At 39.9% G+C, this 21,787-nt stretch overlaps 1 protein-coding gene across 1 annotated transcript; it reads left to right on the top strand.

Moving 5' to 3' along the window:
- The first annotated feature begins 4,846 nt into the window (after window positions 1–4,846).
- On the top strand, window positions 4,847–21,253 carry ABHD8 (abhydrolase domain containing 8). Its single transcript, XM_072155588.1, has 5 exons — window positions 4,847–5,152; window positions 13,395–14,139; window positions 17,432–17,602; window positions 19,484–19,700; window positions 20,340–21,253. The coding sequence occupies exons 2-5, from the start codon at window positions 13,403–13,405 to the stop codon at window positions 20,490–20,492; spliced, it is 1,278 nt and encodes a 425-aa protein (XP_072011689.1). The 5' UTR covers window positions 4,847–5,152; window positions 13,395–13,402; the 3' UTR covers window positions 20,493–21,253.
- The last annotated feature ends 534 nt before the right edge of the window (window positions 21,254–21,787 follow it).

Genomic DNA, 21,787 nt, shown 5'->3' with positions numbered 1-21,787 from the left:
TTTTAGACCCTCTAGGGTACATTAACCCTAGATGGTGTGATCATTCCTACTGTATTGCAGTATATGGCATTTTTGCACAGTATTCATTACAATGAGCCACTGGCTCATTGTAACGAAACTGCAGAAACCATGCAGCCTCGGGTCTGACAAAGACCGAGGCTGTCATGGAAACTGATCGCCACCCCCGATGACGTTCGGGGGAGTGACAATTATATCCAAGATGGCGACGCCCACGTGCTGCTGTCTCTTAAATGCCGCCGGCAGCCTTGCATTGGATGAGTTAATATACCCCCTGCACAATGCACTCTGCCACGATTAATTAAGATCGTGCAACCGATATCCTGCATGTGTTGCTTCCCTGCTCAGGTCCGCTGGAGTTCACCTTCTTCTTCCTGGTATATGTAAGTGCATTGGTTGCGACACAATTTTAATCTTAAATCCCACGCTCAGTCCGAATCAGTCAGAACGTCCGACGGCAGGCCCCCCATTTTCTGTTGCATGAAAGCCAGCGCAGCTGCGCCAAAATCCGATCACGTGCGACTCAATCCCTTGCTAAATCCCTGTCACAGCGGTGAAAATACCAAAAATGTCAGGAAGTTCAACGGAAATGCGATCCGCGGACCCTTAGTAAATAAGCATACATTTCCTCTAGTTAAAATTTTTTTTAACAGTCTTACATTCTCCACAATTTTTGAGCGGCACATGCTATAAATGATGCATAAAGGCACTGCTCTCTTATGATAGATTGTACACCATTGTGTTCCATTATATAATAGGAGGTTTTAATTTTTGTAAATGTATGAAAACATTATAAAGCCTATACAAATTTAGTATCCCCGTAATCGCAACGACCCAAAGAATAAAGTAGACATGTCATTTGTGGTGCAAAGTGAAAGCAGTAAAATCCAAGCCCACAAGAAAACGTTGCAAATCTGTTTTTTCACCAATTTCACTGCATTTGGAATTTGTATTACCGCTCTCCAGTACATGGCATGGAAGAATAAATACCATCACTATGAAGTGCAATTTGTAACGCAGAAAACAAGCCACCACACAGCTCTTTGTGTAAAAAAAAAAGTTATACATTTTTGATTGTGGGGAGTGAAAAATAGAAATGAAAAAGCAAAAAAGGGCGAGGTCTGTAAAGGGTTAATGTTAATTTGTTGCTTGGAAAAAAAGTGTAAATTAATGTTTTTTCATGTCCAAATATTGAAGGAACCAACTAATACACACCCTTCAAATTTTTAAGAGGGTTGCATTTGACAATCCAACATTATGGGCAACATTTTATAAACTTTTTATAAGGGGTCGTAAGCTTTTTGTGAAATTCTCAATATGTTTTATGTGCTACATGACCCTCTTCCCATTGGAAAAAAATGTTGGATCTTAAATGGCTGACTTAAAAAATGGCCACCATGGTCAACACTCATCTTGAAAAGTTTCCCCCCTACCATATTCTAATGTGACACAAACAGGAGGTTGATAACACCAACTATTCCCATTTTATTTAGGCCTATCCATATAAACTACCACCCTGTAAATTAAACTCTCAGGCCTGTTAATAGGCAGCATCTGTAACGGTCCATGAGTAACAAAATGTATACCAAAATATAAAAACTGTAGCAGAAAATAGTGCATAAATGTCTGAATTGCCATTTTCTTTGCCAATTTACATCAAATAAGATTTTGAATAAAAAGTGATCAAAAGGTTGTACAGTCCCCAAAATTTTAATAATGACAATGTCATCTTGTCACGCAAAAAATTACATCTTGTCCGTACACCAAAATATGAAAAAGTTATTAGGGTCAGAATAGGGCAAAATCAAGGTTTTTTACGCAAGGTTTTAAAGTTTTAAAATATTATATTAAAACCTAAATAATGGAAACACGGAAATTAAAAAGGGCAGTGGTGACAGCAGTGGAACTACAAAGACAGACATAAAACTGTCGTAATGAGCCGTCAAGATACCATCTATGTCTTCCATATTTTGCAATTCATGTAGAGCGATTTGCTCTTCTGGTATAACATTATCTGTAATATTTATTCTAAGTCTGGGAGAACAAGAATGTCTGTTACTAGATCTACAATTGTTTTACATGGGTATTGTGTGTGCATATTTTTAGATTTGGGCTTCAATTCTTTTATATGTTGGGAATCTTCTTCTGTAGTTCTATGATCGTTCCTCAAGGTCCTCTCTGTCACCTTCTATCAACATAGATTTTTCTGATATTAGCAGTTCCACTGTTTTTAAAATTTCAGTGTTCTTAAGATTGTGGTGGGTTAGGGTTTGTTGGTTTTGTAAAAGATCTTTTTGAATACTAATTTCCTATTAAACATATGGAGATCTTTTATCAGCTCTGCTGTATTTATGTTTTGTAGCACAGAACATACTATACAGTATACTTTTATTGATTTACTGTAGTTGGTAACATGCATTTAAATATTTTCCTGGTCTAGTCATAAATAATGATCACTTTTCCACACACGTTGTAATAAAAGTGTGTTATTATAGCACAGTGTTTCCTACACATTGTCATGCCAGAACATGGTGAGTAACCCTTACAGCCATGAGGATCACTGATACTGATAAAGGGGAGGTAGATAGAATTTCCTCTGCCATTCCACTTCCAGAGGAGCAGGAGCAGTAGAGATACAGGCAATACTGGCACTGTTTGAGTTGGTATGTGATTCTTACTGTTGTTGATAATTAATAAGCATGTGGTTAATATACTGAATATTTGGCATCAAGGGACCTGATTGGTAATAGAATGATAAACGTATATACTGTATAGTTCTCTATAAGTGTAGAGAGCCGTCAGCGAGAAATCATTATCACTGTTATGTAATGGGAGGAACCTGCTAATTGCTTCTCTCTACACAATCTCTGCTTCTTGTCTTGTGAGATTTCACATTACAATTGCTGTTGCAATTCTGTGCTACAAAGAATTCCCTTTTATTAAACATTTTGAGTTATGAGCCTAAAGGGTTTGTCCTGATGTTCGTGGTATGCTTACAGGGGCCCGGAAGCTCTGCTTTGAGGGGCCAGGCCCTTTTCCGCTATTGTTTTTCACTTCCTGCATTTTACAAGCCATAACCTTACTTTTTTTAATTTACTAATATTGTAGGCCTTTATATTGCCGAGTAGCAGAGTAACCATGTTAGTTACCAGAAAATATGGACACATTTACACAAAATTAGTATTTATAAGGTTTAATTCATGTTTATTGGTTGTGTCAATTACATGTATTATCTAAGCCTATCTACAATGTTTTCACAAAAATAGATGCAGTTAAATTACTTACCGTAATTTATTTTTGTATTTATTATTAATTTACTGAGGCATTTTCCATACACTGTCCCTATCATTAGACTTTCATTTAAAATAAAATTTCACTTTTACCACTTCATGTCCCACCTGCCTTAGCCCAAGCCTTTTCGTGTGTGTTTCCTTTGTTGTATACCAAGAGCTATTACTTTTCTTTATATTTTTAATGTAACTTTACAGTGAGTGTGTTTTTGTGGGATACGGTCTACTTTAAAAGGCACTATTTGGAGATGCATACAACTTTTTATGGGGGTTAATAGAAAAATACAGCAATTACAAAATTATTACTGGGGAAAATAAATGTTTTTGATTTTGCTTTATACTGTATGAATTTTTTTGTACTGCATGATGTCATTTGCTGTATAGACAAAAAATATTATCATAAAGGAGGGGAGGTTGGGCGTAAAAAAGAGGTGAGTATATAAAATATCACTTTTATTAAATATCAATTAAAATGAACATTGTCAAGTTCTTTGTTACTGAAGAGTATCTAAAATTTTGGTCTATACTGTAGGTGGATGACATTATTCATCTAGGGACTGAGGAAAGAAAGGGTAGTCCCCTTTAACAGTGTGTCTACAGCATTAACAGTGTATCTACACATATATTTTTTATTTCATGTAATAGGATTATTGTGTAATATAGACAATGCTGGTATATTGCATTTAGATGAGGTGGATGGAGTAGATCGTTTAGTCCACACACTGATCTCCTGCTATCATACGCCGCAGCTAGACTATGGCTATGGTGGGAAGCAGGAAAACCATATGACCTGATCAGGTGATGCAGCTTCCTGGAGATCAGCTGTTTCTCCAGCGCCGCTGAAAGGCTGCATACATGATTGCAGCTAAAAGTGAAACGGATCACAAACTTACTCTGCTGTGCCTATAAGGTACTGTCCTTAACTTACAGCTAGACCCTAGAGAGCGTCCCAATGCACGTTTCACCTGTGTGACCCGGCTTCTTCTTAGGGGCCTGATGCAGAGGCCCCCTGACACTCCAGGCCCTATAGCTGCTGCTATGGCTGCTGCAGCAATGCCCCTGTCCTCATGCTTTGTTTGAGGTCCCTTCTTCATTTCATCTCCGATCTTGTAGTCAGCAGTAAGTTGTAAACGTGACACAACCAATTTAACCTGCTACATTTCATAGCAGCTATGTATGTGTAGTCAGCCTGATGTCTACATTATGAAGTAGGATATTGCTGCTTTTCATAACAGCTTCAAATATTCCTACAGATTAGCTTTGCCTAGCACCTTTATTATTAATAATAATTATTTGATGCTTTTATGTAATCAACAGAAGAATTGTACACATTGTACCTTTAGCCATGTGCAATGAAAATGCATTAATTATATGTAGTTTTATACAGTAAATCTGCTCCTGCTGCAGCAGAGGAAGGGTTAACTGTCAGATCCCATTAAAGTGACAGGACGCAGCACTGTTACTAAGTTACTCTCCTTTGCTTATCCTATTGGATGATGCATCCTGTCTGCAATGGCTTCTGATAGGAGCTTTGTCCTCTATGCTGTGCTGCGCACACACCTCTAAGAAGGGGTACATTGAGATTCTGTATGGCAACAGCATGTAGGGGGGCAGGAGAAGGTTTACATCTTAGGGGGAGTAGGAAAGCTTAGATGGGAAACAACAAGCAAGTATCCATGCTGCTGCATTCAATGTGGATGTAGACATTGGGTGTAGGATAAGAGAATTAGCCTCAGGAGCAGATTGCCACTGCAGGATTTTCTCTCTTTATCCATCTTTCCCTCTGATCCTTGTCTGCTAACCAATCCAATTCACAAGCACCAAAAATCGTGACAATAAATGAGGTAAGCAATCCCATTCATATGTTTATATTAGCCTCTATCAATGCCTACCAACCCCAGTGCTCACTCAGGTTTGAAAGCGGTCTTGCTGTTTATTTGGCTAGATCATAACCATAGGTTAACCCTTTCAGGACACAGTCTATCTCTGCTGACTGGCTCACACTGTTCACAACAACAAATGGCACTGTTAATATTATTATGCTACCTGAATATGTCTATGATCATATACTGTTGGCCCTGATGTTATTATTGTGTGTACTGGGAGAATCTTGTGTACTGAAGATAGTTTTTTAAAAAATTTCACTTAAATTATTAGATGTTATATGTTACTAGTCTTAGCAGTCACCTAACAGAGAAATTGCCAGCAGTGGTTGTGGGTTTCTTGTTATTGACAATGCAATATTTCAGCAAGAATGTATAATCAGAGCAGTAAATACTGAAATGCTGCATAAAGATAGGGAGAATATGCAAAGTATAGATATACACAAGGTATCCAGTTTTGCGAATTACAGACTCTGCTCTGCAATATCTAGGAATAAACAGGTATTAACATTCAATTTGTGCTGAACAGATCATATTGCACTTTAACTTTCTACACCTGCAGACTATCTTTCTGTTATCTTTGGTAAGATATCTGCAGCATGTCACACATGGTAATGTTGTGATTTACAGACCAATTTCCAATGTTTTTCCTTTGCTGGCTGTCACTGCTGCAGATAGAGTGGGCTCTAATGGTAATGATGATTCACATACAGAAACAGCTCTGACCTACTTCTGTAAGAAGAGGTAACGCAGGAAGATATATACTCCGCAGCTTTTATAAACTTACATGCCCTAGTTATAAGAAAACACAGATTATTACCTATATAGTACTACATACGTCATTTGATATGCAAGCATTGGATGTGTATATTCTGTAATACATTAGTGAGAACATAAAAATATAATGCTACAATTGTATAAGTTTGTACAAGTAAACCAGGAACATAATGTATTACCCAATCCAATATAGATAAGCATGTACAGAAAAGGAATATTTATTATTGAAACATATTATACCTATGCAAAAAAACCTATGTAAAAAGGTAAGCAAATAATGTAATATGTATACCCGCATTGGAATAACATGGGTATAATGCAGGCCAGCATGATAACTGGCAAGGAGGGAAAGGCAGTGAAAATTGCACGGTAATGCTGTAGTGTAGGCCATGAGGGGGTGCTCTGCAGAACTGCAAGGACAGACCATAACATAAATAGGTTGCAACTGGGCTTCTGTATCCACAAATGCGTTCATTTAACAGGTCCACAGGCAAGAGTGGGGTTAACATTTATAAATGAGGAATAAAATGTGTGACACAGTGTGAATTAGCCAATCAATCAAGTGACATACAGCGTGGAGGAAAAATACATTAGGCAGGTTAGTTTTGTTACAAATCTTCTTTACCATATCAGCATATGGCATATGTAACGGTGGTATATCGAGAAGTAATATTGTACAAGAGATATTTTATATTTATCCAACAATGATTCTTTTTAAAGAACAGGTATATTAAAAGATGTTGAGAGAGGCAGATAAATGCATTTGGATAAATAGGTAAATTTCTAGATAGATTTTACAAAAGCTAGCTCATAGCTGAGTTATATAATATGATGAAGACAGATATTATTTCATGTTTATGTACAATCCCTCCAGTTTACTGCGTAACTTCTTTTTATGGGTAAGTAGGTCAGCGCTATGTCTGGGAGCATAGATTTGTATGTAAGTGAATCATCACATCCAGTACAACCCACTCACTGGTTATGCAACTGACAAGTTTGTCTGCTTACAAAAATGAATGCAGAACAGTGTTCATTATTGGCTACCTGACCTTTTTTTGCCCTTAGCTTATGCCTGCATGCCTCTTACAAAATGCATCATTGCCCAGCATTACTGTATATACTATGTTATGATTTTTCAACTTGAATATTTGCAGTGATTAAATTTTTCCCTTCCTTATCACATACACATTTTGGGACACATTTACTAAAGTGCCTTCTCCAGTTTTTTTTATATGTGCAAACTGCCTGCACATATATTTAAGAAGTGTCCGCGCCACATATGTGTTATTGCACTATTCACGAAGTGACACAAATTTCTGCACTAAAAGGGGCGTTCCGGTGCACTGTTTGACCGTGCACCACATTTATTATGCAAAGTCCGACAAAAGTGTGTTAAAGGTGCACTAAAAAAAGTTGGGTAAGTGCAGGGAGTGCCTGATTTATGCAGAATGTGGGCCACAATTCCTGCATCTCATGCACCCTGCACCCTTCACAGGCAAACTGCACATAGTTTTTAGTAAATGTGGCCCTTTGTGTGGTTGAGCAAGCATGTGATTTCAATAAGGAGAGGGCTGTAACTTTCTACTTTAACATACGTGTACACAAATGTGTGCTTTATCAGTCAGCAAACAAGAAATCAGTGGTCGATTGTATGTGGCCATATGTGAAATTCAGTATAAGACACTAATAGTACAAAAAATTGACAACACAGGAAGAGTGCAAATGGAAATGTTAACAGTCCACCAAAAGAAAGTTTCACCTTACGCAAGTGGCTTAATTCCTCTGAGGAAAGACCTGTAGAAGCTGCTTCCTGACTATGAGTTGTGTAGTCAGCCCATAGTTTTTGTAGCAGTAAGGCTACATTCACACTAACGTATGGGGGACGTATATACGGCCGACGTATATACGGCCAATATACGTCCCCCATAGGCAGCAATGGGCGCACGGCACCCTACGGGAGCGGTACGGTGCCGCACACGTGCGGCACCGTACCGTTCCGTACCCAGGAAAAAGATAGGACCTGTCCTATCTTTTCCCGTAATACGGCGCCGTGCGCCATAGGTTGCTATGGAGTGGCGCGGTGAGCTGCGCTCACCTCCTCCTCTTCTCCCCGTGCACTGCCGTTGCCCGCTGCGGTACGGTACGGGCGGACAACGGCAGTGTGAATATAGCCTAAGCTACACAAAGAATACACAAAAATGTTTACCGTAGAAAGCACTAAGTAGAGAGATCAAATCCGTTTGTGTAGAAGAGAAGAAGTTACATTTATTTTTAACTATAAATGATTGTATATGTGACATTACTGAGCAAACAGCCCCATACATCGGCAGCAGCCAATCTCCAACTGCTGCCAATGTACACGCCTGCCCCTTATTCACGGGGGAGGAGAGGTCTGTGGGCGGCATACAGAGTCTCTTGATGTATCCAGTCTGTCTACTATTTGCCAATTTTTATTGAACATCTGAGAGTCTCCCATACAAAGGGAAGAGTCCAAGAAGAGTGGGTAGAGCGGCCAAATCTAATGGAAGGTTCCACATCCATCATACTCTTAAGACATAGCGGGGGCATGTCACTTTGGGCATGTTGGGAGCGTGGTGAGAGGTTTACGGGCAAGAGCAGAAACGGACTAGCTCACTGCATTTACTATAGTGTCCTCCCGAAAACCGGTGGAGACTGTAGCAGACATTTCCTCCATATCAGACCTGTTCTGAGCAGAACTGACCTGATGGTGATTAAGCCTGCATCTACTAAGAGGCCTGAGACAGTGTCAATAAATCCCCCCCTTTGTATCTCATATGGGCAATTCATACATTGTACATTGTCACCTAGAGAAACACGTCACATCCCAAATGCAGGCATGGCTTTGGAGGGGATTTGGTGAGCCAGCCTCCTGAACCTAACTGTCAAAAGTTAGCATGTATGCTCTATCTGCTTGTTTTCTTTATCTAACCTTGTACCTACTTGAATATTTACCTGATATATAATTTTTCATCTTCTTGACATACTGTGGTGGTCAGGTGTGATAATAATAATATATAAAAATATGCCTTTTATACTTTTCCATGCCTTTTATACTATTCCATCACAAAATGTTTCTGGTGCCAACATAAAGTAGGTCACGAAAAAGAACAGTGTAGGCCAAGTGGTCCTTACATCATGGAAACTGTAACCATAGCTACTGCATCCTATCACTATGGCAACACCTTTTCTCTGTCAGCATCCATCCACATGTGTTACTTTTCAATTTACTTGGCAGGAACAACATAAAGGGTTGCATTCTGCTACGTGCCTGTTAAATGGATTCAAGCATAAAAAAATAAAAATATTTACTCCCGTAGCTAGAAACTGAATATTTAATCAAATATAACATAGAGTTTCCAACATAATAATACAGTTCATAATTCGGCAATTTGTGCTTCCCATGTGGCAAAAGAACTGTTTTCTTCTTGTTCTACTCACATAGTACTTAATTTGCTGCTCCAGTCATCTCAGGGTGTGATGGGGGTACATCAGACCCCTGTTCTCATGATCCGTGGGGGTCTTATCACTGAGACCCCCACTGATCAGCAAGTTAGGCACTATTTTGTGGATAGGGCCTAACTTGCTACAATAGGACAACCCCTTAAAAAAGTATGTGAAAATACCTCCTGCAGTCTTTTGAGAACAAAGTACAATGTGTACAATAAAAAATAACAGCAACAAGAATATAGTGTAGACTCTAGTCTTACCTGACAGTAAAAAAAATTAATCACAATGGAAAATTGATGGTGACACAGGCAAATCAACTACTATCACAAATTGCACCATACCCTCTCTGGTGGAGACTTTTAATAGGCCACCACATACTATTAGGCGGGGCAGCTGCACCCTTCAGCAATTCTATGGAAATATGCCACAACCTCTGCGTTTTCACTTTAGAAAATTTGCTGGCCACAGTGAGTTCTCAAAAGGAGGGCAAGAACGCCACACCCCACAAAAATGGAATTTCAAAACAGGAAATGGCACTTTGTGATATTTAAATGGGTTGAACATGTATTTTCTCCCTTTTTACACTTTTCTACATAATAAGAAAGAGAATATTACAATACAAATTTCTTCACAAATATGTTTTGAACTTCCCGGAACCCTTTCAGATGTCCTCTCTTTATTAGTAAGGTGATTGTGGACACTGGATTTAATTTATCAGTATACAGGGGGCTGGATACATATGTACACCACACATTAATTTTTTATTTAGCTAAAATTTGGAAAGGCATTGTTCATTTTCCTTACACTTCAAAAATGTTAGATACTATGACCCATATATATCAGAAGTGATGCAAAAAAAGTGCCTTAGCGCAGTTCACTTCACAAATGTGCAGATTATTGAATACTGGTCTTCAATTATCCGGCGCACCCTCAACTGCTCTTAATTTTTAGTGCACATTTGACACAATTTGGTTGAGTTGCTGTAATACATGTGCCACAGACTAATCACTAACGCCCCCTTTTAGGTGCACAAACACAGTGCAGCCGTGACACAAAACTGGCGCAAACACTGCAATAAATACACGTGCAAGCAGAATAGACTTTCTTTTCAGTACAAAGTCAAACACAAAGCCGGCGCACCCTTTGTTTTGCTCTATTAAATAAAATCATTAGAACACATTACAATTTGTCGCTGTAACATTTCAAAAGGAATAAAAGTTCAAGTATCAATACTTTTACTGTATATACAGTACACAAAATGTTTTTTTAGCTAAGTGGCTGGTGTATTTCCCTTTTAAATATGGCAAACTGAAGGGAACAAATGTCCCATAATCTTCACCAATCTATTGTTCAAGCATTCCTGTTATACATTTCTTGGAATTTAAAAAGCAAGGAATTAAATAATTGTAACTGCCAGAAATGCAGTCTGATTCTAGATGGATTTAAATTGCAAATGAGTAAAGTCTGAACATTGTGTATTGTGGGGGCGGAAAAGGAATCATATACCTTAAGTGTCACCTAGTAACAAGCAGTGTAATGGAAGATTGCAGCTCATTGAAACACAATGGGGCACATTTACTTACCCGGTCCAGTCGCGTTCTCCGACGCTGATTCGGGTTCTGCCGGGATTCACTAAGGTCCGTGCGCCGATATTCACCAGGTGTCGCTGCTGCGCCGAGGTCCGCCGAAGTTCACCTGCTTTTTTCTGGTGTATGTGAGTGCTTGATCTTGCGACACAAATGGCTTTATAAATTCTGCGGTTTTTCCGAATCCTTCGGGTTGTCCGGTGGCCATTTCTGTGCGCCAAAAATCGATCGTGTGCGCCACAATCCCATGAAATACAGCGCAAAGCGAAAATATTCGGGAAAAACCCGACGGATTCGCGGCTGCGGACCCTTAGTAAATGTGCCCCAATATGATATGTGTGCTAAATGACAACTGTATGACCAAACATTGGGGCACATTTACTTATCTGGTCCTGCGCGTTCCCCAATCTGGAGTGTCCGGCAATTCACTTACATTGTGCACCCGATATCCTGCATGTATCACTCACCGCGCAGGTCCGCTGGAGTTCACCATCTTCTTCCCGGTGCATGGCTTGCGACACAATTTTAAAGTTAAATCCAGCACTCTGTCGTCCGATGGTCCGCCCCACTGATTTCTGTCTCATGAAAGCCGGTGCCCATGCGCCGAAATCCAACGTTGAGACACAATCCCCTTCTAAATCCCTGTCCCTCACCATTCTGACGCTCCAGGCAGCTGCTCTTCTGTCTTTATGTGTGTGGATGCCGGCTCCAGGTCTGCAACAGTTTTGTGTACACGGCCTGGCCAGCGCTCAATTGTGATGTTGTGTGATGGCGAGTACTCTGTGAATTTTTTTTATGTGCTGACCATACTGGGGGCTATCAGGCTATATACTACAAGGGGCTGGCTGGAAGGCTATACACTACAGGGGGGCTGACAGGCTATATACTACATGGGGCTGGCTGGCAGGCTATCTACTAAATGGTTACACTTGAAGGTTAATTGAAGGTCCTTAACTATATACTAAAGGGAGCTGGCTCGCTATATTCTACAGGGGGCTGGCTGGCAGGCTACATACTACACGGGGCTGGCACTACAGGGGGGACTGGCAGGCTATATACCACATGGGGCTAGCTGGCAGGCTATATACTAAAGGGGGCTGGCTGGCAGGCTATATACTAAAGGGGGCTGGCTAGCTATATACTACAGGGGGGCAGGCTATATACTACAGGGGACTGGCTGGCTATGTACTACAGGGGGCTGGCTATATACTACAGGGGGCTGGCTATATAATACAGGGGGCTGGATGGCTATATACTACAGGGGGCTGGCTGTATACTACAGGGATCTAGCAATATACTACAGCGGGCTAGCTGGCTATATACTACTGGGGGTATATACGGGTAGTTCCACACTCCAATTAATCTGCTGCCGCTACTTATTGAATTTACACTGGGACCAATAAGTATCCCACTCTACATCTGCTCTTGCCTCTTCAAGCTGACACCATGTCACACAATTAGACATGCATGTTCAGCACTCACTCCACACAGCTAACCATACTTTACAAGGGTATGAGTGTGCAGAGCGTAAAGGGACCAACATTAAAGTGAAAGCTTTAATTACAGAAGGTGTTCAGTGCTTCCAAAAAGATGGTAAAATAAAATAATTACAAAATAAAATGACACACAACACGACAACACAGTTATAAAATAAAAAGGGAGAAAATAACAGAAACATACAAATCAAAAGTAATTCCCTGGAGGTGGGAATATGGGACACCCTAGCTTGTACCGGCAGCCTCCATAGAGTGAACCCTGTATTCCAGCATATCATATTTTTTATATATTCTCTGTTTGGTTCAGTTTTCAGAACCTTCCATTGATTAGTCCAGAGGGTCTTTCAGGATTGGAGAAAGTGTTAATGAGGGGATGAGTCCAGGAATATTTAAACAGTTTCTTTGTTTCCAAGTAAAAATTGACTGTACCTACATTTTGAGGAAGCAAACATCTCTTTGTGAAATAGCTCTTCACTTCAGCAATCCATGCGCCTGATGGAAAACTATCCCAACTTGTAGCTGCCATAGAATTTAGTTATTATTGGCTTCGGTGATGTAAAAATCAGCATTTGGAAACATATTTAGGAGTTTTGTAAATTGCAGAGAATTTACAAGGGTGTACTATTTCCCACTTTTTTCTGTACTTCTTAGGTAGATGTCTGCTTATGGATCATAAATGAAGAAGAGGACACATCTTGTTAGTGGTACTTCCAGTAGTAATGTAGGATGTTGTCGTAATCCTGATTTTAATATTTGTATAATTTTGATTCTTGCAGTTAAAATAAATAATGAATGTATAGTAAGTAACCACCATTGAAAATCATGTGCTAGTCATGAGCGATCCCTGTTAATGCTGTCATTCTTTTTCAATTACAGGAGACACCATGTTGACCAGCATAGCAGAACGGATAATGTACTGCCTAACAGGCAAAACCCCAAATTCTGTAGGTCCTTCAGACATTTCAGAAACCAGCGATGGCTTCGATTTTCTAGAAGTGAAGCCAGGACGGGTTTTAAGAGTGCGACACATATTGCCTTCTCGATGTGGAGGTGGGGAGGAGGAAGACATAGAGGATGGAAAGAATTCAGGCCGAGGACTGATCCACTGCAAGCGACGAATTACTGTCTATCGTAATGGGCAGCTTGTAATAGAAAATCTTGGTGCCGCCCTTCGATCTGAGATCTTGCACTGCCGCAATGGAAATACTGAACCAGCTGGTACTTTAGAAGTAGAGCTTTCAGATTATACCAGTACAGGTAATGAAAGTGCTGGAGCAAAAGAGAGTGATTTACCACCTGGGAGGCGCAAAAAACGAAAGCCAAAAAAAGTTGTCCAAGTTGACTGCCAAAGACGTGTTAGTAGCTGCAAAGGCACACATTCTGATGTGGTCCTATTCTTTATTCATGGAGTTGGAGGTTCACTTGACATTTGGAAAGAGCAACTGGATTTTTTCTCAAAACTTGGGTATGAAGTTGTAGCACCAGATTTGGTGGGGCATGGCTCAAGTACAGCACCACAGATAGGAGCTGCTTATACCTTTTATGCCCTTGCTGAGGACATGAGATGTGTATTCAAGCGATATGGGAAGAAAAGAAATATCTTGGTGGGACATTCATATGGGTAAGTAAACAATAAAAGTAACTTTTAATGCTTTTTGTAAAAAATGTGTATGTTATGGTCATATTACAATCAGGGAAGCACGAGTAACACATTTCCCAAGCATAATAAAATTAAAGGGGTTATCCTGTTTTAATACAAAGCTGCTTGAGTACTTTCACTTCCAGGGCATTTTAGGCGTTTCTGGAAAAAAGGCACATTTATAAGCATATATTTTCTTAAAGCAGACTCTTTATCAGTATTCCACTTAACTCTTGAATGGACAACAATAAAAGTATTACATGTTCTCCTCTAGTTTTTACTGTAGTATGTAGTCTGTATTGCTAGAGAATCAATTGACATACTTTATGCTAAAGATCAGGTATCAAAAGGGTGGGGATAGAATAAAATGTAAGCTTTATTAATATGTTGAAGCTTTAAAGCTTATTTATTTCAGAAATTAATAGCCCTGGTGATAAAAGTAAACTTTACAACACACTTTATTTCTTAATGTAGCTTCTCTATGCCTTTTTCTGGTTCTTCTTTCTCCTGTAGTGAGCTTTAATTCTGAAGTTCTATAGACAGCAATAATATAAGGAAAGTAGGAACTTTTTCCATACCTAGAGAATATTTTATTTAATGACTAAGCTATCTGCTGAGATTAGGCTAACCAGAGACTGAGTGTAAAGAGTTATTAGTTAAAAGTTATTATCAGCTATCAGCAGAGTACAGGACAAAAAGCTGACTTACACAGACAAAATAAAGTAAGAAATAAGGGGGAAAGGCAGTGGATAAAAAGGGTCACATTTCTTTAATAAAGTATATTACAAAGTTTATTAATAATAATAATAATATAATATACACTATTGATTCATGCAATTTTGTTTACATTTAGTTTGATTTGATTGATTTATGCAATTTAGATTAGAAACACATCTATAGAGATCCTTCGACAACAATTCCATTGATAACATCATGCTACTGGCTTCTTCCTAGCCTGAGACCCAGCCCGATATATTTTTCTTCTATCATCTTTAGCTTCTCATGAAGTAGGTGGCACTTCCTGGTCCCTCACTTTCCATAATGCTGAGTGTCCAGAGTCCAGCCAATCACAAAACAGAATCTCAGACTGAATGTATAACATAGAAGTGACCCTAACTTAACAAATTTTACATCCTCACAGTTTTACATCCTCACATCCGTACTAACATCCATCACAGTTACCGTAACCTATACACACAGATTATTACATACGCAACATATACACCTATGCACTGTTACTCAGATAGACCTATATAATCAATAAAGCCTGATGACTACTATACACACTATCTGCTAAGAGGTATGTGTCAGCCAGGCTGTTCAACTGATGCCATCACTTTCCCCTCTTCCTTGTGTGGGGGTGTGGGGGGGGGGAGTGTGGAGTACAGAAGAAAATAAGACAGCAACTGCTGACATGCAGCAGCACGAGGAGACAGCACACACAAGTAAATCATCATCCTGTATATCAAACTGCTGTGATGACGTTTTACCCTTGTTCCCATTGACCCAACTGTACCATTTACAAAGCTTAGAGAGATAGTGATGGTGAGCGGAGCAGACTTGTGGATGATACTCTGTGCACACTAGATGATTATTTTGAATTGAGCCGATGCATGGGGAGGAGGTGGACTGTGTGTGGGAAAATGAGGGCAGACTGTAGACAGGACAGAGCTGACATGAAGTTGCTTCTTGTAATTATAATGATGGGAAAAAGCACATTGCATAGCCCACCCCTCCCCACACACTTTGCTGACCCTGGAGTCTGTAGCGTGCTTCTTCTATTGCACAGTACGGTTTCTTTATTAGATTATAAGCCTTATATTCTGTGCTTGACTTTTACCAAATGCAGCACTGTGCATCCTACATCCTATACCAGCTCCATTTTGGTCTTGTTTGTCTAAAGTACATAGTTTGTCGTGCTGCCATGTTCTTTTATTAACAAAGAGTATAAGAACAGTAAGGGGGAAACGCTTAAAAAGCAAGGAGGAGGGATACAAGTACTTGGCTTCATTTAAACAAAGATAAAACTTCTTCTGAAAGTACCAGAGCGAAGCTCCTTAGAAGTTTTTGGCATATTTACACTGCTAGGAGCTACACTGGAGCATGAATGGTTAATAAATAGATACATGAATTGCACCTGTGGGACTGTGATGTAGGTCACATTTATTTATATTATATATATATATATATATATATATATATTTGAGTATTGCATGGTCTGATCTTGGGGTGAATTTTGCTGTCATATGAACTCCTATGAGATTGTTTCACTTGAGCATGGTGAACTTCGAATCTTGGAAATTAACCCTGACTAGATTAATGAGGAGCAAATATTGCTTCTCTGTTTTCTTTCATCCTTCACAATTTGTTAACACACACCTGAATGCTCCAGACTGGCAAACTGAAGTAATAAAGTGCCTTTATAGAAGTGGTCACACTTGCTGATGATCATTTTATCAAGGGCACAGCTATAGTTGACTGCTGCATAACAGGGCTATGGAGTTGGTAAGCTGAATTTCTGACTCCATCTCTGACAACTAACTTTGACTCCAGCCACATCCCAATGGTCACCTACTCCAAATCATGACTTCAAGAGTCCAACTACACAGTCCTGTTTCCTGGTCACTCTAGCAGTACTGAGATAAATGCAGCACCTTATTTCTCTTATCCGTAGCAGAAGAGCTTTACTACTGAGCTAGAAGAGTATGCACAACCTGAAACTTGCCACTTGCCTTGAGTTGCGGTTCACATCCTCATGAAAATCAGAGTCCGATTAGCACTTCCATACCTGATTGAAGTGTTCAATGTAGGCCGGGTATCAAAATGATTATCAGCTGATAAGTCCTTACTGCTCCCAGGTCCTGTCCTGCTATTCCACTCTGTGTCCTGACTCCTCAGCAGAAGAGGATCCAGTATCAGTAAGTACTTGTCACCTGTACTTTACTGCTCCTGGGTCCTCCACCTTTCCTGGCACAGCTCTGATCTGTGGTCCTAAAGCCACCACATAAAACCAGCTTGGCACACAGAGCTGATCAGCACTTAGAGGAGAGAAGAACCTGCACTGTGGTGCAGGGAGCAGAAGAGGAGCCAGGAAAGGGGAGGATTTATCTAAGTAGATTGGTCACAAAGGTTAAGTTGGTGATGGGGCATTCTTTGGTGTTGGATTATACTCATATAGAGTTAGAAGAATTTCATATTTACATACTTTTGCTGTATCTATACTATGCTTACTTAAATATTTCTCTTTTCTTTTGTTCTTATTGTACATTTATAGTGTCTCCTTTTGCACTTTCCTGGCACACGAGTTTCCAGACTTGGTCCACAAAGTTGTCATGATAAATGGTGGCGGTCCCACAGCTCTTGAGCCCAGTCTCTGCTCCATCTTCAACATGCCCACTTGTGTGTTGCATTGTTTGTCTCCTTGCCTTGCGTGGAGTTTTCTCAAGTGAGTGAAACATTTACTAACTGCTTCTGCTGTGAACTCCGACTTTTCATTTCCTCCTTTTCTTAAGCACAATTTTTCAGCAATTTGAATATATACAATGCTGACATGCATTAATGGGGTTTTATTTAACCCTTTACCCCAAAGGGATCAAATTAACAACCACGATCGGTGCTAGCACTGATCACGGGTGTTATCGGTGGCAATACATCCTGATAGCAAAACGTCACGCGTGAGGGGTTAAAAAAAAGAACAATATGTATGTTCAAATCAGCACTCCACTCCACTTATTTCTGTAATTGTTTTACCGTTGTTTACCGGACAATTTAAAGAAATTCTATCGTCAAAATCCATGTGGCTCATAATAGGTGAGGACTTATCATTAAGAAGAGCTACCCCTCCACTGTTTTCACTCCACTTCTGGTTTGGGCATCAAAAACTGCATCTGAAAAACTGAACATGTGGACGCAACCCAAAGGATCCCCCAAGTCACACTGTCTCCAGGATTATCTGGATGAATATCCCAGTGTGGAGGCCAAGGCTTGCACTAAGGAGACTATAGAGAAGCCATAGGAGCTTAGACCCAGATATAAGGGTCCACCTAAGACAGAGAGCACACTGCCACGGGAACAGAGGAATGTAGCAGAGTGACAGTTTGGGGCTTGTATCTTATAGGGAACCTGTTACCAGGGACCTCATTTTCACTAAAGACTGGTTGCAAAAGCCCATCACACCTGCAGTTCAGATATGCCTTTTCTCAGCAATTGCATTACAATATAATTGTTATAACTTACTTTTGCACCCTGACAGAATCATCTCTGAAGTTCTAGGGTTTGGGCTTTGCATTTGGATGCATTTCAAAAACAACATGTGACTTGTCTGTGCTTGAGACTGCACAGCTCTTGGCCCCCACCTTTGTGCTCCTGTACAGCTCCTCCCTCCTGCTCTTTCACAGAGCCTGGTGAGTTGACATCAGTGGGAGAGGGAGGAGTTATACGGGAGCACAAAGATGGGGGCCAAGAGAAGTGAGTAGCACAGTCATATTGAAATGCAAATACTTAGGAAAGGCATATGTGCACTGCATGTGTGATGGGCTTCTGCAACTTGTCTTTAGTGAAAATGAGGTCCCTGGTGACAGGTTCCCTTTAAAGATACAGGACTGTTTTTCAACAATTGTAAATGTGCCTCCAGTTTATGGGTGTGGTTTTTTTAAGCTTGAAGTAAACTGAGCCGTGAGCTAGCCTGTTGGATCACCACTCCTGCCTCCTGGTTCTTATTTTCAACTTCAAGGGAAACCTGATTCACGATCTCTGGGCCAGGAGATAATAAGCCAGGTGTTTGCCCCGGGGGTTACACCAATCCACAACCCCCTTCAGTCGCTGCAGCGAGCTCCACATCAGCCAGTAGACTACAGAGACCGGTGTGATTAACCTGCTAGCCACTGTGATCCAAGAGCTAACAAGTCACTATAAGAAGCAGACCGCCTCTTGAGGGACCCGCCATCCTAAAGTCTCTGCGTGGGCCACTACAGTGCCTGTGTTAACCCTGCTGCAGCTATCGCCACAAGAGCAAGGGGTTCCTGCATCTGGCCTGCTGACTGAATTTTGTACTTGACGAAAGACCATCTAATAACATTAATCACCCACTGATATCCAGACCATGTGTATATGATCAAACGACCTACAGATCTCATATGAAAACCCATTCATTCTTTCTATATGTTGACCAATATTAGTGGTATTCTTATGATTGTATTGTTTTCAGATAATGTCATTTTAGAGAAAGTTAAATATGGTTATGTAAATACTGTAAAAACACAAATATGAAAGGCGTGCATCACATTTATTGACATTTTTGTGATCAGTTCTTTATCTCTCTTACTAGGGCTGGCTTTGCACGACAAGGTGCCAAAGAGAAACAGCTTCTACGAGAGGGTAATGCCTTTAATGTGTCATCCTTTGTATTACGGGCCATGATGAGTGGTCAGTACTGGCCAGAGGGAGATGAAGTTTACCATGCAGAATTAACTGTCCCTGTGCTGCTAGTCCATGGAATGCACGACAAGTTTGTTCCACTGGATGAAGACCAAAGGATGGCAGAGGTAAATTCATTTAAATCTGCTTTACGAGTGAACATCATGTGTGTCGTTACTGTGCATCGTGTTTATGTTTAGCCACAGCATGTTACAAACTTAAAGGGAACCTGTCATAAGCAATTGGCCTAATAAACCACTACCAGCATATTAACACATTACCAGCAGTGTAACACATTCTAGTTTAAGTTTCTTTCTTGTCCCATTGTGGTTGCATCATCCAGAATGACGTAGAATTGACCAAATCCTCTTGATATAAGCATAAGGGCGGGTTTACATCATGCACTGGCACACAATGTGCCATTATATGATAAATCCTAATATATGATAAATGTGTCTGCAAGATTTTCTGGCCTGAATCAATTTTTTTACATGATGAAGACATCATGGGCCCTAAAATTCTTGGTGGCGGCCCTGATGTCAGCTCACCATGCTGTGAGCTCTGTTCCTGTGATGGAGCACAAATCTGCTGTCCTCTCCAATTACAAGGTCCAAATAGAAGTTAATGATTTATTTCATTCACTGGTATTACAAGCTTGTGTGATAGAATTCGTTAATGACTAGCACAATATATGGTTAATTTTTTTTCTACATTTTGGATCACTTGGATAATATTCTATGTATATTTTTTGTGTTTATTCCCACCAGATCCTTCTTGTCAGCTTTCTAAAGATCATAGAAGAGGGCAGTCACATGGTCATGTTGGAGTGTCCAGAAACTGTTAACACTTTGCTTCATGAGTTCTTCTTATGGGAGCCAGAGGCACAGAATACAAGTGCAGAGGAAGCTGTGATCGAATGAAGAGGAAATGTCATATATGATCTTCATGAGAAATGGAAGAGACTTTCCTGTGGGTTGCCCAAACAGCGACACAAGTCTTAGTTTGGAGAAAAACGTCTGATGGTCTGCAGTCTAGCGGCCAAGGTTCTAGACTTTGGTATGCAGCGAAGATGGCGTCCAGGGAGAATATAGTTTCTGACAATTCAGGAACTTTAGCTGATACAACTTATAAAAGAGGTCCTCTACCATTTGACCTATTCAGCCATAATAATTTGCAGGACAAATAGTGATTGTTCAAGGTCCGTTGTGGGTAACACATCAGATTGATCATAACAGTAGAATTATGGTATGTTACCTTTCAAAGAACCATCCTGGCCATCCTAGGCCTATGTTAAAGGAGTGGTATTTCAAGAACAAAGCACTGGTAAAAGCTTAGAATACAGAATATTATAAATTAAATCATATTACAGTCCACCTGTAAGATAATGTCAATGTACACCAATGGCATTATAGGATGTTATTGCCAAAAAATAAATCTCTGGCAGAAAACATATGTGAATATTATGTATATTTCATTTCATGTAAGGCCCTGTGGATAAGATGAGAATACTTGTAGAAATTGCTAAAGTCACATAGATAATATGTAAAGATATATAAATAATGTTGATAATGTATTTTCTGTGACTCTTATTTCAGGTGACTGCCTTGTTCTATTTCTTCTGTGGTTAACATGGAGGTTGTTTGAAGGCAGCATTAAATGAAAGTAAACATGTCATTTATAAGATGTTTCTGACTTCTTTATTTCCCAATTGAGCTTTGGTAGTTGATCCATGCATTGTATCTGTCTAAAACAGGTATATGCCATGAAGAATTAAAAATAAATATTAAAAAATACATTGGGAGGAAAGCATAATAAATGTGTATACATTTAGGATAAAATAATAACTGCAAAGTTATAATAATTTTATCAAATTCTCATATGTGATTCCCCCTTTAAAAACATAACAATGCTCATATTGTGCTGCTCGCCATTTTTTTCCCAAAATTATGCCATTGTCTGTACTGAAAGTGTTTAATAAAAATCTCTCTCACCAGGGGGGAAGTGGGCAGTGACTAACGTTGTCCAGTACCTACCCTGAAGCTGAGTCCAATTTACTTTGCCCACTGATCCGATGATGCCTTGTGTTCTCTCTCAAAGTAATGTAACAGCAAATCCAGTGAGACTCCTACAAGTAAATCCACTGCCTAGTGGACATACAGGATGTATATGGCAACTAGCCATAAGAAAACCTGTTCCAAGTCCTGTGGAAAGAATG

The sequence above is a fragment of the Engystomops pustulosus genome, chromosome 1 (assembly GCF_040894005.1).
Source record: "Engystomops pustulosus chromosome 1, aEngPut4.maternal, whole genome shotgun sequence".
NCBI classification, from domain to species: domain Eukaryota; kingdom Metazoa; phylum Chordata; class Amphibia; order Anura; family Leptodactylidae; genus Engystomops; species Engystomops pustulosus.
Note: the sequence above shows the minus strand (reverse complement) of the source record. Positions and strands in the feature narration are given on the sequence as shown.

What these genes read in the sequence shown, in the direction of transcription:
- ABHD8 (XM_072155588.1), top strand. Translation starts at nt 13,403, where the DNA reads ATGTTGACCAGCATAGCAGAACGGATAATGTACTGCCTAACAGGCAAA. An exon ending in CTTGCGTGGAGTTTTCTCAA is followed by an intron (nt 17,603 to 19,483) that starts GTGAGTGAAACA and finishes CTCTCTTACTAG; the next exon opens with GGCTGGCTTTGCACGACAAG. An exon ending in AAGACCAAAGGATGGCAGAG is followed by an intron (nt 19,701 to 20,339) that starts GTAAATTCATTT and finishes TATTCCCACCAG; the next exon opens with ATCCTTCTTGTCAGCTTTCT.